The 14,875-nt window shown below is 33.4% G+C and overlaps 1 protein-coding gene across 1 annotated transcript in view; it reads right to left on the bottom strand.

Moving 5' to 3' along the window:
- LOC118188807 (A disintegrin and metalloproteinase with thrombospondin motifs adt-1-like) overlaps nt 1-14,875 on the bottom strand; it is a 63,898-nt gene that overhangs the window by 38,121 nt on the left and 10,902 nt on the right. Inside the window, exons 4-6 of the mRNA XM_035359314.2 lie at nt 11,943-12,099; nt 4,317-4,537; nt 4,046-4,129 (exon numbers count right to left, since the gene is read on the bottom strand). Of these exons, the coding sequence (XP_035215205.1) occupies nt 4,046-4,129; nt 4,317-4,537; nt 11,943-12,099 (462 nt within the window). The remainder of the gene's footprint in view (nt 1-4,045; nt 4,130-4,316; nt 4,538-11,942; nt 12,100-14,875) is intronic.

Raw genomic sequence — 14,875 nt, 5'->3', positions numbered from 1 at the left:
TCTTTCGAGCGTGCTTTTCAATAATTTTATTCTCTTTAACAATAGCATCTTTAAACAAATTCAAGGAATCCCAATGGGAGGTAATTTTTCAAGTGCTGTGTGTGAATTATTCCTTTTCACAAAATAATTGACCTTTGTCCGTTCACTAAGTAAAGAAGAACATAAATTTTACCAACACATCTATCGTTACATTGATGATATCATTGCCTTTAACAACCATAACAAAATAGAAGCGGCTAATATCTACCCAACTTGCTTAAAACTAAATAATACAAATACGGTGCAAAATCATGTACCTTGACTTAAATATTATTGATTACAATTTTATTAAAGTTTACGACAAGAGGAGAGAATTCACTTTTTCTAAACTAAAGTTAACCAACTGGAATTCTAATATTTTCAAAAGAATCATCATTAACACAATTTTTTCACAGCTACTTAGAATAAAAAGAATATGTAATACTACATAACACTTACAAGAAGAAATACTATACTTCGTCACAATTTTGAAAAATAACCAAATTCCTCATAAAATAATTAAAAATACCTTAAAAAAAGCTGACAATAGCCTTACCAATTTTTAGATAATTTGTTTTGGATATTGAAATTTTATACTTAAAGCCCAATGGGACGGTATAAAGTGGATGGCTGATTCAGATAATCTAATGTAAAAATTGTATAAATGTACAGATTATTCTCGCCACTACATTTTCTTTCCTCCAAAGATTTTGGCACTATACTTTAATACTATTGTTTTAATAGTTTTGAATTACTTAGATGGCCGAATTCTACTATTATTAACAAATCGGGCCTTTTCATTTTTCATAGTAGCTTGACCGCCCTCTAGCTTGAAGAATGACGACTTTTATTAACAAATAACTTTTTTCCATTTTACTCTTTCTTTTGTGGCCAAAAAGAGTAATCTTAGCTGAATTAGCCATTTTCACTTATTTGAAGCAGTTTTGTTCTTCTAACAACTTGACTGACGCCATTTTGAGTTCTTTCCATGTCTTTTCGCGTCTCTCACACCCTCTTTAGAAAAGGAGGGGAGTAGAGTTCCCGCCAAAACTACAATCTCAGCCCATTAGCCTATACAGATTAGATTGTTTCACCCACCTACGTCACACGACGAGAAGGAAGGTTGGTAGCACACGGAGAGGATTTGCACCCTTTTCAAATCTGTTACGCGATACAGAGGACGGCACCACCCAGGTCAGTTTTTTAGTTTCTTTTGTTTTATGTGTTTCTTATGATTTTTTGGTCCTAATAAGACCCAACGGCGTTTGTTTTCTTGCAAGTTTAATTGCATATTAATTTGATTACAGCACCATTATCTTTATAAAAGTTTTTTCTTCTTTAAGCTATGCAGGACCAGCCCGTACGTTATTGTAATTTTGACTAATAGCAGACCGCTATTTATTTTATTTTGATTTTAATTTTGCATTGCTCGGAGTTGCATTTACCTTTTTTTAACACCTTAATGTGTTTTTCTGCGGACGCGTCGGGTAAGAGGAACAGAGAATTGAAGCTCCAAAAAAGAGTTTTTCGGGACAATTCAGGTTTTTTTAAAAAATTTTACTCATCAAACAAGAGCTTCAATGGTCTGTTTCGGCGAAACGCGTAATGGTATTTGGCCTAGTTCGACACTCAATCATTTTTCCATTGATAAGCCTGGTTGAGGGTTCGAGTGGGTTAATTTACCATTTTCCGCTTTGTAATTATTGTATTTTTGTAATTTTGCAATTTATGTTTACATTATAATTTTTGCATTTTATGTTTTAATATTTTTTGAATTTTTTTGTTTTAACTTGTTCCGTCGATCTTTTTATGTGTATTAACTTTTCACATATCACAACGGTCAGATTAATTTTTTCGTGCATTCTATGTCTTCCAACATTGATTTTTAATAGTTTTATTTCGCGTGTAAGCGATTTTTTTCCAGTTTTTTCTAGATTAATAATTTTTTTATAAAATTTCTTCTTTTTTAATATTTTAATACAGCGTTGAACTATTTTCGTGGAGCTACAGCTCCTGGTAACTTTTTAGCAAGATCGCTGCAATGTTTCTACCTATTATTTCATCTCAACGATACCGTATATTTAGCAGCGACATATATAAACACACTGGTATAGTATTTCATTGCGATATTGAATAAGCAGATACTGATTCATAGACACATGAGCAGACAAGCAGACACATGAGCTCGGGGCACCTTTCTTTGTTAAACATATTTACTCTAGAAAAGCGTCTCTTGTTTGAAATTTCTTTCAAAGATGTTTCCTGCACATTAAGTCCAATGTTCTCTCAGTAATACTCAGAGAATTGTAGAAAATCTCCAAATTCGTTGAATCAGTCAAAATTTTTCAACTATAGTAAATCATCCGGAAACTAAAGAACAATTTCTTCTTTCGGAGGAATTGATTCCATATTTTGTAAAATTATTTTGAGTTTTGTTTTCAACTAAAGCGACGTAATCGTTAATCGTTTTAAACTCTAGTAACATCTTCGTCTCAACCTGAAATCCTTCAAAATCCTAGATACTTAAAATAATTCTTCCGCTGTTCTGTCTTTAATACATTTTTTGGGATTTTTTTTAAACTGAAGAATTTATTCTAGTTTCTAAGATGCTTTCCTTCCTTTAAAATTGATAATTTGCTCTGATTTCTGGAGTCCTGAAATTTAAAAGCATTTACTAGAATACCTTGTGTTTTTAAAATACATTTTCTAGACTATCAGTTGATTTGTGAGTAAGTAATAAATAATTTTTATATTTCACTTAATATCTGTGCTTGACAAAATTGTTATGTAAAGATACGCATAACTGCCGTATTCATGGGTCTGCCATAAATTTAATAATGAGCATTGCTTTACTCAAAACCGAACTGTTACTCACCAAGATGAACAGATTATGTTTTGTAGTTGGCCTATAAATTTTATCAAAAGTCTCAAGTTTCAGTCTGTAGTAGGCATTGAAAAATTATCAAAGTTATAAGGTATTTCTCCCGCCTTCCTAGCATGCCCTTGGGGTGTAGTGGTTCTGCACGCTGGGCCGGTGTTTCAGAGGTCCGCGGTTCGATTCCTGGCGAAGGTGTTGCTAATTTTTCATCTGTCCCGCCAAAAAAATACCTAATGTCTCTACAAAGTAATAAATTCTCTGTCGATTATGTTGTACTCAGAGTTATTTAATTTTTGAAAATGTAATGAATATTTACGAACTAGAGTTTTTATCGTGCGAGGGCCATTTAAAAAGGCTAGATTTTTTTTTTTAATTTATGGAATCTGCAGTACTAAAACTGCTTTGAAAGTGTTAAGGTAAACGTAATTCAGACATATTTTAAGAAAATTTGTACTTGGAATTATGTGTTTAAGGAACAGCTTAATGATCTGAGAACTCTATAAGCGTATATTACTGATATGTAATTCAGACATATTCATGCACTTCATGCTGGTTTTGTAGTTTAAAGAGGTAATTATGTTATGACAGTAGCACTCGAAGACTAACCTTCTATAGAAGTGGTGTGTGTGATTATGGCAAAGCCTCGAGGGCTATCTGCCTAAGGGGAGGGATGCCTTCGTGGAGGACTTTCTAAGGGAAACTGGCTCGTATACACGTTACACATGGGGAAAACCACGAAAACGCCCATGCAGCTAACCCGTTCGCGGGATTCCAACCTCGGACCGAACTACCAGTGTTCAGCGACTTTACTGCCTTCTATAGAAATATCACATTGTGAAAGAGGACGTATAAGATAACTGACATTTATTCACTTTTTATTCGAGGTAAACTATCAATTCTAGGTAAGACACAATTTTTATAGATCATATAAATACTTTCTTTATATGCTACTATATGATGAGCAAATTTCAATTAGTATGCGTTAATATGTAATAATTTATACTATCTACACAAATCAAATTATTAATAAATATCAAGTAAATCTTTGTAATGAATAAGAATGAATCTGAATAAACTTGTACTAATTTGGAATAAATTTTTAATAAAACTTCGTAATTCATAAAATTCCGAAAGAAAATTCATACACACCTGACTAGACTTCAGAATTTCGAGTTTGACGACCACAAACTTGAATTTAGTTTCTAGAGATGGATAATTGTAAATCAGTTGCACCTATATGTAAATTAAATTGTACAGTTTAAGACAAAAATTAAGAGGATGCTTCAAAATTTAAATCCCGCTAATTATGTCTTGGATTAGAAAGGAAAAGCAATAAGGAAACATGGTTAAGGATAAGGTTCTAAATCCAATCTAAAAGTACCACAGAGCTTCAAGTGCAAATAAAAGCGGATTACTTTACCTGGTTCAGAATACCAAGGACTCGGCGTATTGTAGCTGTGCGAGCATCAATAGCTGCTGTAGCCTCTATCCTCTTATATAACTCATTATCTACAAAAACAGCGAGTTCAATAACTTTGCGCTGAGTTGTTGATGATGAAGGTGGTGCCCTTTTCATGCGATTTTGCCTTGAATCAGACTCGGGGTCATCGTATAAATTGTCATCCAGTCTCGATACAACTCCTGAGTTAGAAACGTAATTTATTTTAGTAAAGGTAATTTGCTGTTTTCATTGTGTAATATTTTCTGTAAAAAAGTTTTTGATCATGTTTTAACTCATAAAACCAGTTATGGTTTTTTAGTTCCGTTCAGTAAAAACCATTATAAAAAATTTTAAAAAAATACACAAAAAAAAAAAATCCGAAAGGTTTCAGATTTTAAATTCCGTCCAAAGGGGTGTTTTTTTAACGTTTTGTGTGTTATCTTTATTTATTAAATATCATGTTCTGTGCACTTAAACGATAAAATTCAGTTCAACAGCAGTGTCGCAAAATAATTTTAAAATGAGCATATCTTTAGAATTTCCGATACACAGTTCCCGCGCTGGAGATAAAAAGGTTTTTTTTCTCCGTAGAGTGCTCGCTTTTAACTCTTTGAGTTTGTTAATCCAAAATTCGTTAAAGTTTTACAAAATATGAAATTGATAATAAAACAAATTCCAGATTTTAAATTTGGGCTTTAAGATGCCCATATTCGCAGTAGTATTACGTCATTCAGAATTGGATAGCTCTAGGTATCGTTGTTTTATCACAATGCGAGAAACATACATACATTTATTTATACATACATACATTTATTTATACATACATACATTTATTTATACATACATACATTTTCATTATTTAATTTCTTCAAATATAATACAGGGCGATAGTAGTTAGTGGCAACGATTTGAAAAGTGATACGCCATTTATAGTGTTCCGACGCAAAATGGCAAAACGAAAACAATAGTCCTTCAAAAACAAAACCCCTTTGGACTAAAAATATTCTTTGGTTTTTCACGTGCGCAATATGTACTTCACGTGCGTAATACGTGTATGTATTTCACGTGCGTATGTACTTCACGTGCGTAATATGTAATAATCTTGTTACTTCCTTGTACGAAGTAAAAATTAAGTATTGTAATCGCGAAAAGTTTAAGGCAGCATATTTCAACGAAAATATCCATTTTGACCGCTATCGAATGCAATTTAACGATGTTTTAGCATGACATCTGTACGTAAGGACAGAATAAAGACTGTTTTCCTCCAAAAAAAAGTTATAAAACTGCTTTAAAATGAATCTAAGACACTGTCCGTAGAACGCATGCCACACTCAGAGCTCGTTAAGGGCTTCTGACGTATAAATGAAATATCAGCGAAAGCCCATGCGACTTTGAAAATTAAGACCGGTTACTAGATGCGTTTAATGATGTGATTGCTTACTGTAATGAACTGATGTCTTTAAGGATAAGAATAATTATTAAGTAATGTTTCAAAGAATGATGGCACTCCAAATTAGATTGAAATTGTAGCAGTGTTTCATATTAAGATACACTCAGAAGTACATTTCTAAGATTTCAAAACATTCTAATTGAATTTCAGTATATTTACTAATAATAGTAAGTAAACTTCAAATGCACTTGCAATGCAGTAAAATGCATGTAAAATGTCTAGAATTAGAAATATCTAGAATTAGAAATGCTAGATATAAAATGCGAAGAAAATATTTTTAAGTGGGAATGGATTGGATTATTTAATTTAGACAAAGCATATACCCGATTGTCTGCCTGGGTTCCGTCCCAAATTTGAATAAGGGTCCCTACAAGGGTAAGTGGGAAATTTGTATATCCTATCTACCTGAAGTAAAATATGCAGCGCTTCACGAGCAATCCATGCTCATGAAGTTTTTTTCATTTTCCGTAGATGAATGTAGTTTTTCAAAAAGAAATACCACGAGAGTATTTTTCTCTTGTCAAAGTATTCAGAAAGTAAAATAATAACAAACAGCTCAGACTAGCGTCTTGAGTATAATATATTCACAGCAACAGGTACTACGTCTATCACCGTAGATATGAGTTACATTAGTGTTCGTAAATGTGGCTTGATTTTGAGAGTCTCGTAAAACGTTTGTATTTTTTCATAAATACTTTTTTGTATCAAAATGAAAATTCAGTTTTCTTATATGTAATCAATTTTATCATGTGTTTTATTTCAGTCGATAATAAATTTTACTCTCGGTATATCATTATTCTATGTATATCAGTATTTATACTCTGTATATAAGTATTTATACTCTGTATAGCAGTATTTATACTCTGTATACATTTCCTGTTACTCTCTGCAAAAGTATAGCCTACATACTTTTGCAGGATATGGATATTGGCACATCATTCTTGGGCCATATTACCAAGAAGCTTTGAATTTGTCACTCCTGAGCTTTAATTTGAATAAATATTTCGATTGCCATTCATCTATGGTGCGTAAAGTTTAACTTTAGTTTGCTAATTAGTCATGGTGTTTAATTAAATCTATTTTTACTCATTTATGCTTGATTCTGGATGAAGCGAAAGAGTGTAAATAAAAATAAGGTATGAAAAAGAAATATAAGACAGTCTTACATAGCAAAGCAGATAATTTACAATATGAACTAACATTATTGAAGTTATATGGCTTTATTAAGATGCAAGGCACTCTACCAGTAGTCAAGTGGTTAAGACTGCTGATTTTCGTGGTTTTTCCTATGTGTAACTTGACTACGAGCCACTTTCCCTTAGAAAGTTCTCCTCGGAATGTAACTGCTGCTAAAAATCAAAATTAGAAGCCAATCACGTTGAGTAAGGGATCGATAATTAAATAATTGAGGAGAATCTAATTGTAATTCAAAAGTCAGGAAAGCGAACGCTGAAGAAACCTATAAAACACTCTGAAGGTTTGGTTTGGTTTATATTAATTACAGCAAGGCATTCGAGGGTTATCTGCCTAAGGGGAGGGATGACTTCGTGGAGGACTTTCTCAGGAAAACTGGCTCGTATCCACGTTACGTGTCTGGAAAATCACGAAAATGCCCAAGCAGCCAGCCCGTTTGCTGGGAACCGAACCCAGGTCGAATTACCAGGTGTTCAGCGATTTTACCGCTCGACTGCTGTTGGGCAGTACCTTGAAGGAATCGGTTAGGTAAGGTTAGGTTATTTGAATGTGACAAACACAAGTGAGGGATGCCTTCGTGGAGGACTTTATAAAAGAAACTTGCTTATGTTCAAGCTGCATTGTTACCCAATGCCACGAAAATTAATCATGCAGCCAACTCATTCGTTTGGGATTGAACAATCGCCAGTATTGAGCGGTCTCAACCCCTCGACCACTCGGGGAGGTCCTTGAAGGCAAGGGAGAACTTGCTGTTTTGCAAACAATAGCCTTTGAGTTGTAATTACATCATGAGTAGACTGCAAGTTGTTTGTTTTTCATAAGAGTCTAAATGGACTTGACAATAAGTTTCTTTAAGTTCTTTTTTTAGAGTAAATGTGTCGTGGAAACACAGTAAGACTTTACAAAAATGTTTTGTTCTTTGTAAATCCGAATTTCCTATGACGAACATTTCGGTTAACGACAGGAAAACTTTAGATCTTTTTTAACATAAATTCTCGTACGAGAGGATTTTATGTGCTGTGAAAACTGGCTTTCTTCTTCGAATTTACAATCTAAGCATTTGAATGCAGCTACACAAAGAAAACTTTAATCAAATACTATGCAGGAAGTCATTTCTTCTTTCTTTTATTGTAAGGTTTTCCATAATGCAGCCCTTAATAGTTTCGGAAAGAGAAAGCAAAGATAATTTAATAGATTCAAAAATTTGAACTGCTTTAGTTTTATTTTAAATCCGTTCACATTAACAACGGCAGGTAAACATTCCTTTACGCATTTTTATGTTGTGGATTAGGGGTTAAATTATAAGATCAGGCAATGCACCCGAGGGAAATCTTGCGTAGTGCAGGCATGCCTTCGTGAAGACTTTCAGAGGAAAATTCGCTCATATTTAGGCCACACACGGTGAAAATCACAAATGTGCCCTTGCGGCCAGACCGTCTGCCGGAATCTGAACTTGGGTTGAACTTTCAATGTTCAGTGAACTTATCCACTCGGCCGCTAATAGAAGTTAAGTGATGGGATGTTTAGTAAAAAGAACGCATCAAAAAATCTTAAAAAAACTCAGTTTTCAGTTATTTAGATAGAGTATCATTTCTGAAGAAGTTTTGCATGGACCCGTTATTAAAGTTCAGCCTGAAAATTTTGCCAAGTATTTGGACTACCGCGATTTTAGAAGCAATAGTGGATGGTTGAGTCGCTTAAAAAACAGGCATAACATGGTATTCACCAAATTATTGGAAAAAAAATTTCGTAGACAAGGAGACTACTGACTACATTCAAAACGTATAGCCTAAATTAATATCCGGGACGCCCAGCCCGTATAGTGGTAAGTGGTCTTGACTGACGTAGCGATGAGCCGGGGTTCGAATCCTGGAGGAAGCATGGTTATAACTGTTTTTTCTTTCGTAGGAGGCAACGGTGGCCACCTATTAGGTGATTCTAAAATGAAATGGCCACCACTTCTGTCCTTTGTAGTGGCGCAAGGCTAATGGCTGTTAAATAAAGCACCTGGTCATTAAAAAATAAATTAATGTCCAGAAAAGCGAAGATAACGTATTCAATAAAGTTGAGATAACTGTTCATAAAACATCTTAATTCAAAGGCGAAAAGAGCTCTAGAGATAAGAATGATTAGCGCTTTCGGCGTGTGCTAATATGACAAGCACTGAATAGCTCAAGTTTTTGGAAAATCAATTAAGCGATGATGCTTCAATATGCTAAAAGTGTTCCTGTCGTTTCCCCTGTGGAAGGGGCGGTGCCAAAACCAACAAGCTCTATAATGAACATAACTTCTTGCACTGTAAATAATCTGTAACCATATGTTAATGCTATGTCCTATGTGTCGACGTATGTTGTAACAGTATGATGTTCTATGTCTTATTTGTTGTTAGTACTCTGTCCTATGTGTTGAAGTATGTTGTAACAGTATGATGTTCTATGTCTTATTTGTTGTTAGTACTATGTCCTATGTATACCGTAATCAGGTCCCCTGTGGAAGGGGCGGTACTCTAGAGAGGTAGTGCATGGGGGCTATACTATTTTTGTCAATGGCGATGGCGTGGTGCCCCCTGTACTTGTTCCTGTCCTGTCCTGTCGTTTATAGATTCGCGAAGCGTGATTCATACCCAAAATATTTTTTAGTTTTCAAATAAAATGGACAGGAAATGACTCAAAAAGCAGAGGAAAATTCCTTTGTTAATAGAAACCTGAGACAAAGGTGAATCTATTAGATGCAATTTATCTGTTAGAACTATACTATAGTATTTTCTCCCTCATTTTAACATGACTTTTGGGTATAATTGGAAGCATACTTGATGTTTATTCAAGAGGTCAAGGACTCGAGTCCCGGCGAGGGCACTGCAAATTTTTCAGGTATCCTGCTTTTTTTTTTTTTTTTTTTTTTTTTTAAAAAAAAAAGAATCCTAATAACTGTGTAGACTGATACATGGATGCACAAGACAAATGTTACCATTCAGAACTCATGCAGGTCATAAAAATTTAATTCGCTTTAGATAAAAACACAATTTCTAATTGTAAGGTTGATGATATCAAAATACTTTAAAAAAGAGGCATTTATTTTTATAAAGATTGTCTTTACTTAGACAATTTTGTTAGCGTAAATAATGAAGTGGAGACGATGGGTATACTAACAGAAAAGACTATTTTACAAAAACCCAAGAAAAGTGAGGTACATCAGACAAAATTCGAAAATTTGCCTATGAATCATGATCAGGTTAAACGATCATTAGACTTTTTAATGCAATTTTGTGAAACATGTCCAGAAAATGAAAACGCTTAAAAGACATTAGGTATTTTACTTAGAGGTATAAAGCAATTTAAAATTAATATATGAAAAAGCAAAAAGATACTTAGCGACTTTTTAAAAATCCTTAAACACTTTTAGACACAATTTAAGTGATTTAAGATTTTTCGTATGTATTGTTTTTTCATATTAGTTCATTTTTGGGGTATTGTTATTCACTTACAGATATTATGAGCAACAGCTAATAAGAATAAATTACCAACATTTTAATTTCTCCTATTATAAGGTATTATCACGTTTTTCTTTCCGTGCTACCCCACCAGTGGCAGAGCGATGAAAGACTGCTGAATGATGCTACTTCATCCGAGAACTCAGGCATACGGGTTGGCTGCATGGTTGATTTTCATGGGTTTTCACGTGTGCAAACTGAATACGAGCAAGTTTCCCTTAGAAAGCCGTCCATGAAGGCATCTCTCCAGAGAGGTGGGTCACCACCTTATTGAGCTCGTTAATTTGTAACTATGTAACTCTGAAATAAATCATTCAATTTTTCTGGAACTTTAATAATTTTCTATTCTGTACATAATCTTACTATTCACCATTTTCCCCCTCTATCGGAAAACTCCTTCTTGGTGCGTCGATTTTTTTTTGTTATAGAGTGTATTTTAATGATTATTGTAATAAATAAAACATATTTTTAGTAAAACTTAATATGCATAACATTTAATTATACTCTCAAAATTATCAGCAGATTTTTAAAAAGGCACATTAAAATACTTTGGAGATCAACAGCAGAAAATAAAAGTAAACTCATAATAAAAAAATGAAAGAAAGCAAAACAAAATGCGTTAAGTCTTATAGCATCATGAAATGTAACATGATTATGAATTATGAAGCATAAAACAGCTGTTGCGCGCGTATGGGTTCGTAATAGATTGAATGCACACAGAACTGATGAACTTAGAGCAGGTGCTTTGTCCGGTCTTATATAGTTTTCACCTGGCCGCCGAGAAATCGCTAGTAAATTCCATTTCTTGAAATTACTAGAAGGCATGTACGGTTAAAGTAACATCTAAGGGTCGAGTCCGGGTAGAGTTGCATAATTAGATCAATTACAGTTATTCACTCGCAATACCCATTACAGTAATACAGGGACCGGACCAAAAATGTCGCCACGTCCGGCGACTTTTAGCTATTTCTCGCCAAATTTGGCGACAAAATTAGTCCCCCAAACCATCGCCAGCTTGGTGATGTCTCGCCAGTTTAGCGAGTTAGCCATTTACTCACTGTTAAATAGGCATATCCCTGTATTCTTACTTTTCCGGCAAATCTTCGCTTCTTTAGATTTTCATGTTTCATTATACACACAAAAAAAAAAAAAAAAAAAAAAAAAAATGCTACAGTTTCACATATAATTTGACTAAAATTATTTACATGCATACAAAAATTGGTACCACAATGTCTACGTTAATTTAATTAAAAGTATTTATTGTAAAAAAAGTATTATTGATATTTACACCAAGGAAATCAATAATTTTCGATTATATCGCCATTCCTCGTTGAATAATACGAGGTGTATCAGTAAAAGAAATCTTAAATCTGAGCACAATTCTCTTATAAACAAATAAAAAACTGTGTTCAGGTTTAAAGTCAAACAGGAAAAAAAAAATTAAGAGGCAAAAATTATAAGCATTCCATACTTTTCGCCTTATTAGTTCCACAGAATTTCAAGTTTTCATCGGAAGCTTCAATAAGGAAGTGGGAGCTGGAATTACTTTTCTGTTCTTGCCTCAGATTATCCTTGAAAGAAACCGGGCTCAAGAAAAAAGTCTTTTCGCCAGTCATCAGTACACCCGTCTAGAATATGGCAATAATGAACATTTAATGTCGACAATCATTTAAAGAAACGTATTCACTAAATAAATGTATACTACTATTTAAAAACTGCCGGTATATATATATATATACTTTATAACGGCAAATTACGCATATTTCATAGTCAACACAGCGTTCTAATAGATGTAAATTGAACGATGTGTCAGTTCGTAATGCATCTAATTTATAGATGAATTTAGCCACCATTTCTCCCTGATTAGACCTGTAATGCTAGGAATAATAAGAAATTTGAACATCTTACTTAAATGATGCAAGGTGATCCAATAGTTGCTTTATCCGTAAAGTTACAAATAATGTTTCAGCAAATGAAGCCAAAAATTTAAAGATGAATATAATTCAGTTAAATTTTAATCAAACACTGAACTGTCGCGTTTTTATAGAAGTGGGTGCAAACAGTTTCCGATAGGTGAAGAAGCGACAACATATTGTAGTTGGCTACGCACGAGTAAGCACTGTCGTCGTGGAGAATCCAATTCTTAGCACTCCAGAGACCGGCCGCTTTCACCAAATTGTGTCTCTCAGCCGCCGAAAAACTTCGAAGTTAAACTTTGTGATGGTTTGGCATTGAGAGATTAACTCGCAATGAATGCTGCGGACATCACGATGTGTCACGACGAAGTAAACACGAGTTTACAACGTCGTGAACATGATGTGACAGTGTTACAAGAATGGCCTTCGTTACACTGCTGCTCATTCTCTCTTTCGGTCGTGGAGTGGGTTCTTCCATTGCGACAATCACCTCAACTAGTGATGATCCTGATAATGAAGGATGGATTATTCGAGGTACGCTCGTACAGGCCTTGGAACATTACGACGCGATATTCCTTCTGTTCAAAGATCAACAGTCGGGAGCAAGCATTTCAACAACATGCTGCTTGTTCGAGACATTAAGATTGATCCCTACAATATAAAAACAATATCTGCGATGTCAGTGATCGTCTTCAGACAATCCGCATGCAAACGTTCCAGAATTTATTTAATAGTTTCGCGGGTGATGCTTGTGGAAAGTCTTCTTGATCACTCGTCGGTTTCAAGAAATGTTCTTCGGCCTTTGAAGCTTTTGTGCAACTCGAAACATTGCTTACGACATATTACACTCTGAAATATGTTCAATCTTTCTGTGGCCGATTTTTCCAGCTTAAAGCAAAATTTCTTGCTGTATTTGTCGTTCTATTTTTCTTTTCTATCCATGACATTAAGCGAAGACTAATACACACATGTGGTCCACCGCTATACCTCCCGATGCTAACAGAGCAATGTTTCTCGGAGTACTGCCTTATCAAGATTAAAGGTCCCTTTAGCTGTCAGCTAAAGTGACAGCTAAAGTTCAACGGCTGTTATTTTTTAAAAACTACATAGTTTATTCGGGAAATTTTTTTTTTATCAAGTCGTACGCACAAATCCTCACACACTTTTTAGAATATACAGGAAACCATTCAGATGGAAATTATTGTCATGCTTGATGAGATGTTGCAACATGTTTCCTCCAATATGTGCTATTTTGCTCATTTATGTAAACAGGAGAAGAGGGCTTGAGTAACAGATTTTGGGCATTTATTGTAATTTCCACGTAAAGAGAATCAACTGATTTATTTTCAACTTTAACAAAAGCATGTAGTTTCGTTTGCTGAAAATAAGTATTTACAAATTTATGAGAAAAGTTACTTTTGCATCATCCCGCACTTAATATAGTTGTTGAAAATTAGTATTTGCAGATATATGAGTAAATCCCTTCTTTGATTATCCCGCTTTAATACAATTTAAGTAATATATTGAAATGTCTTAGTATCTTAAATTATTGGCAGCATTGGGACCATTTATGTATTACAGAAAATAAACTGACATATAAATTGCTAGGAAACTACTATCAGTTAACTGCTCATGCCTTGCTACTTGGTTTCAAATTTAGATCAAACTTCGAATGAGAGCTCAGAGTTTTGAATTTTTGATAAGTTGATTTTGCAGTTTTTGATTTTGCAAATAAATTTTTTGAATTTTTGGCTAAATAAGTCATATATTTATAATAAAATTCCGTAAATTCCATACTTTTACCCCCATTAAAACACGTTGGAAGTTTTTTTTATATGAAGTCTGTATTTAAAAGGCCGTAAATTAGAAATCTTAATTGCAGTTTTCTCAGTTTTGTATTTTTAATTGCTTTAATCTATTCAAATTTGTATAACTGCGATGATAATTTGAGTAAATATTTTGTAATTTCTTTTGTTGATTTTGTTTAATAAATGTTACAACACTTTACAAGATATTAAGATTTTGAAATATAGCCCAAAATATTAAACAAAAAATAAAGCGTCCATTTATTTTAAAAAGTAAAAGCAATAAATTTCATTTCAATTAGGATTAAATCTGAAATAATGTTTTAAAAATATAATTAGCTTTAAAATAGAGTACTGAGCAACAGTTTACTACCCTAAGACTGAGTAAGTTATATATATATCAGTTTAAAATTTATCAATTCTAAGTAATTCTTTTTTTTCTTTTTTTAATTTAAAAAAAAAACTCACTTTTCAGTAAGTTAAAAAACATCCTTTTCAAGAAAATTTTAAGTTCTTAAGAAACAAGAAGCATACTTAATATAATTTCTTTTTATTTTGACATATTTAAATAAAAATTTAATGTACTTTCTTGCTAGAAAGAAAAAATTCAGTGATATGTCCAATTAAGTAAATTTTAATTACGTTTTTCTGTAACTCATAGACATATTTGCATTTGAGAATTA

Source organism: Stegodyphus dumicola, chromosome X2 (genome assembly GCF_044657685.1).
Source record: "Stegodyphus dumicola isolate Sdum_Otavi_A_Nest chromosome X2, ASM4465768v1".
In the NCBI taxonomy this organism is placed as follows: Eukaryota; Metazoa; Arthropoda; class Arachnida; order Araneae; family Eresidae; genus Stegodyphus; species Stegodyphus dumicola.
Note: the sequence above shows the minus strand (reverse complement) of the source record. Positions and strands in the feature narration are given on the sequence as shown.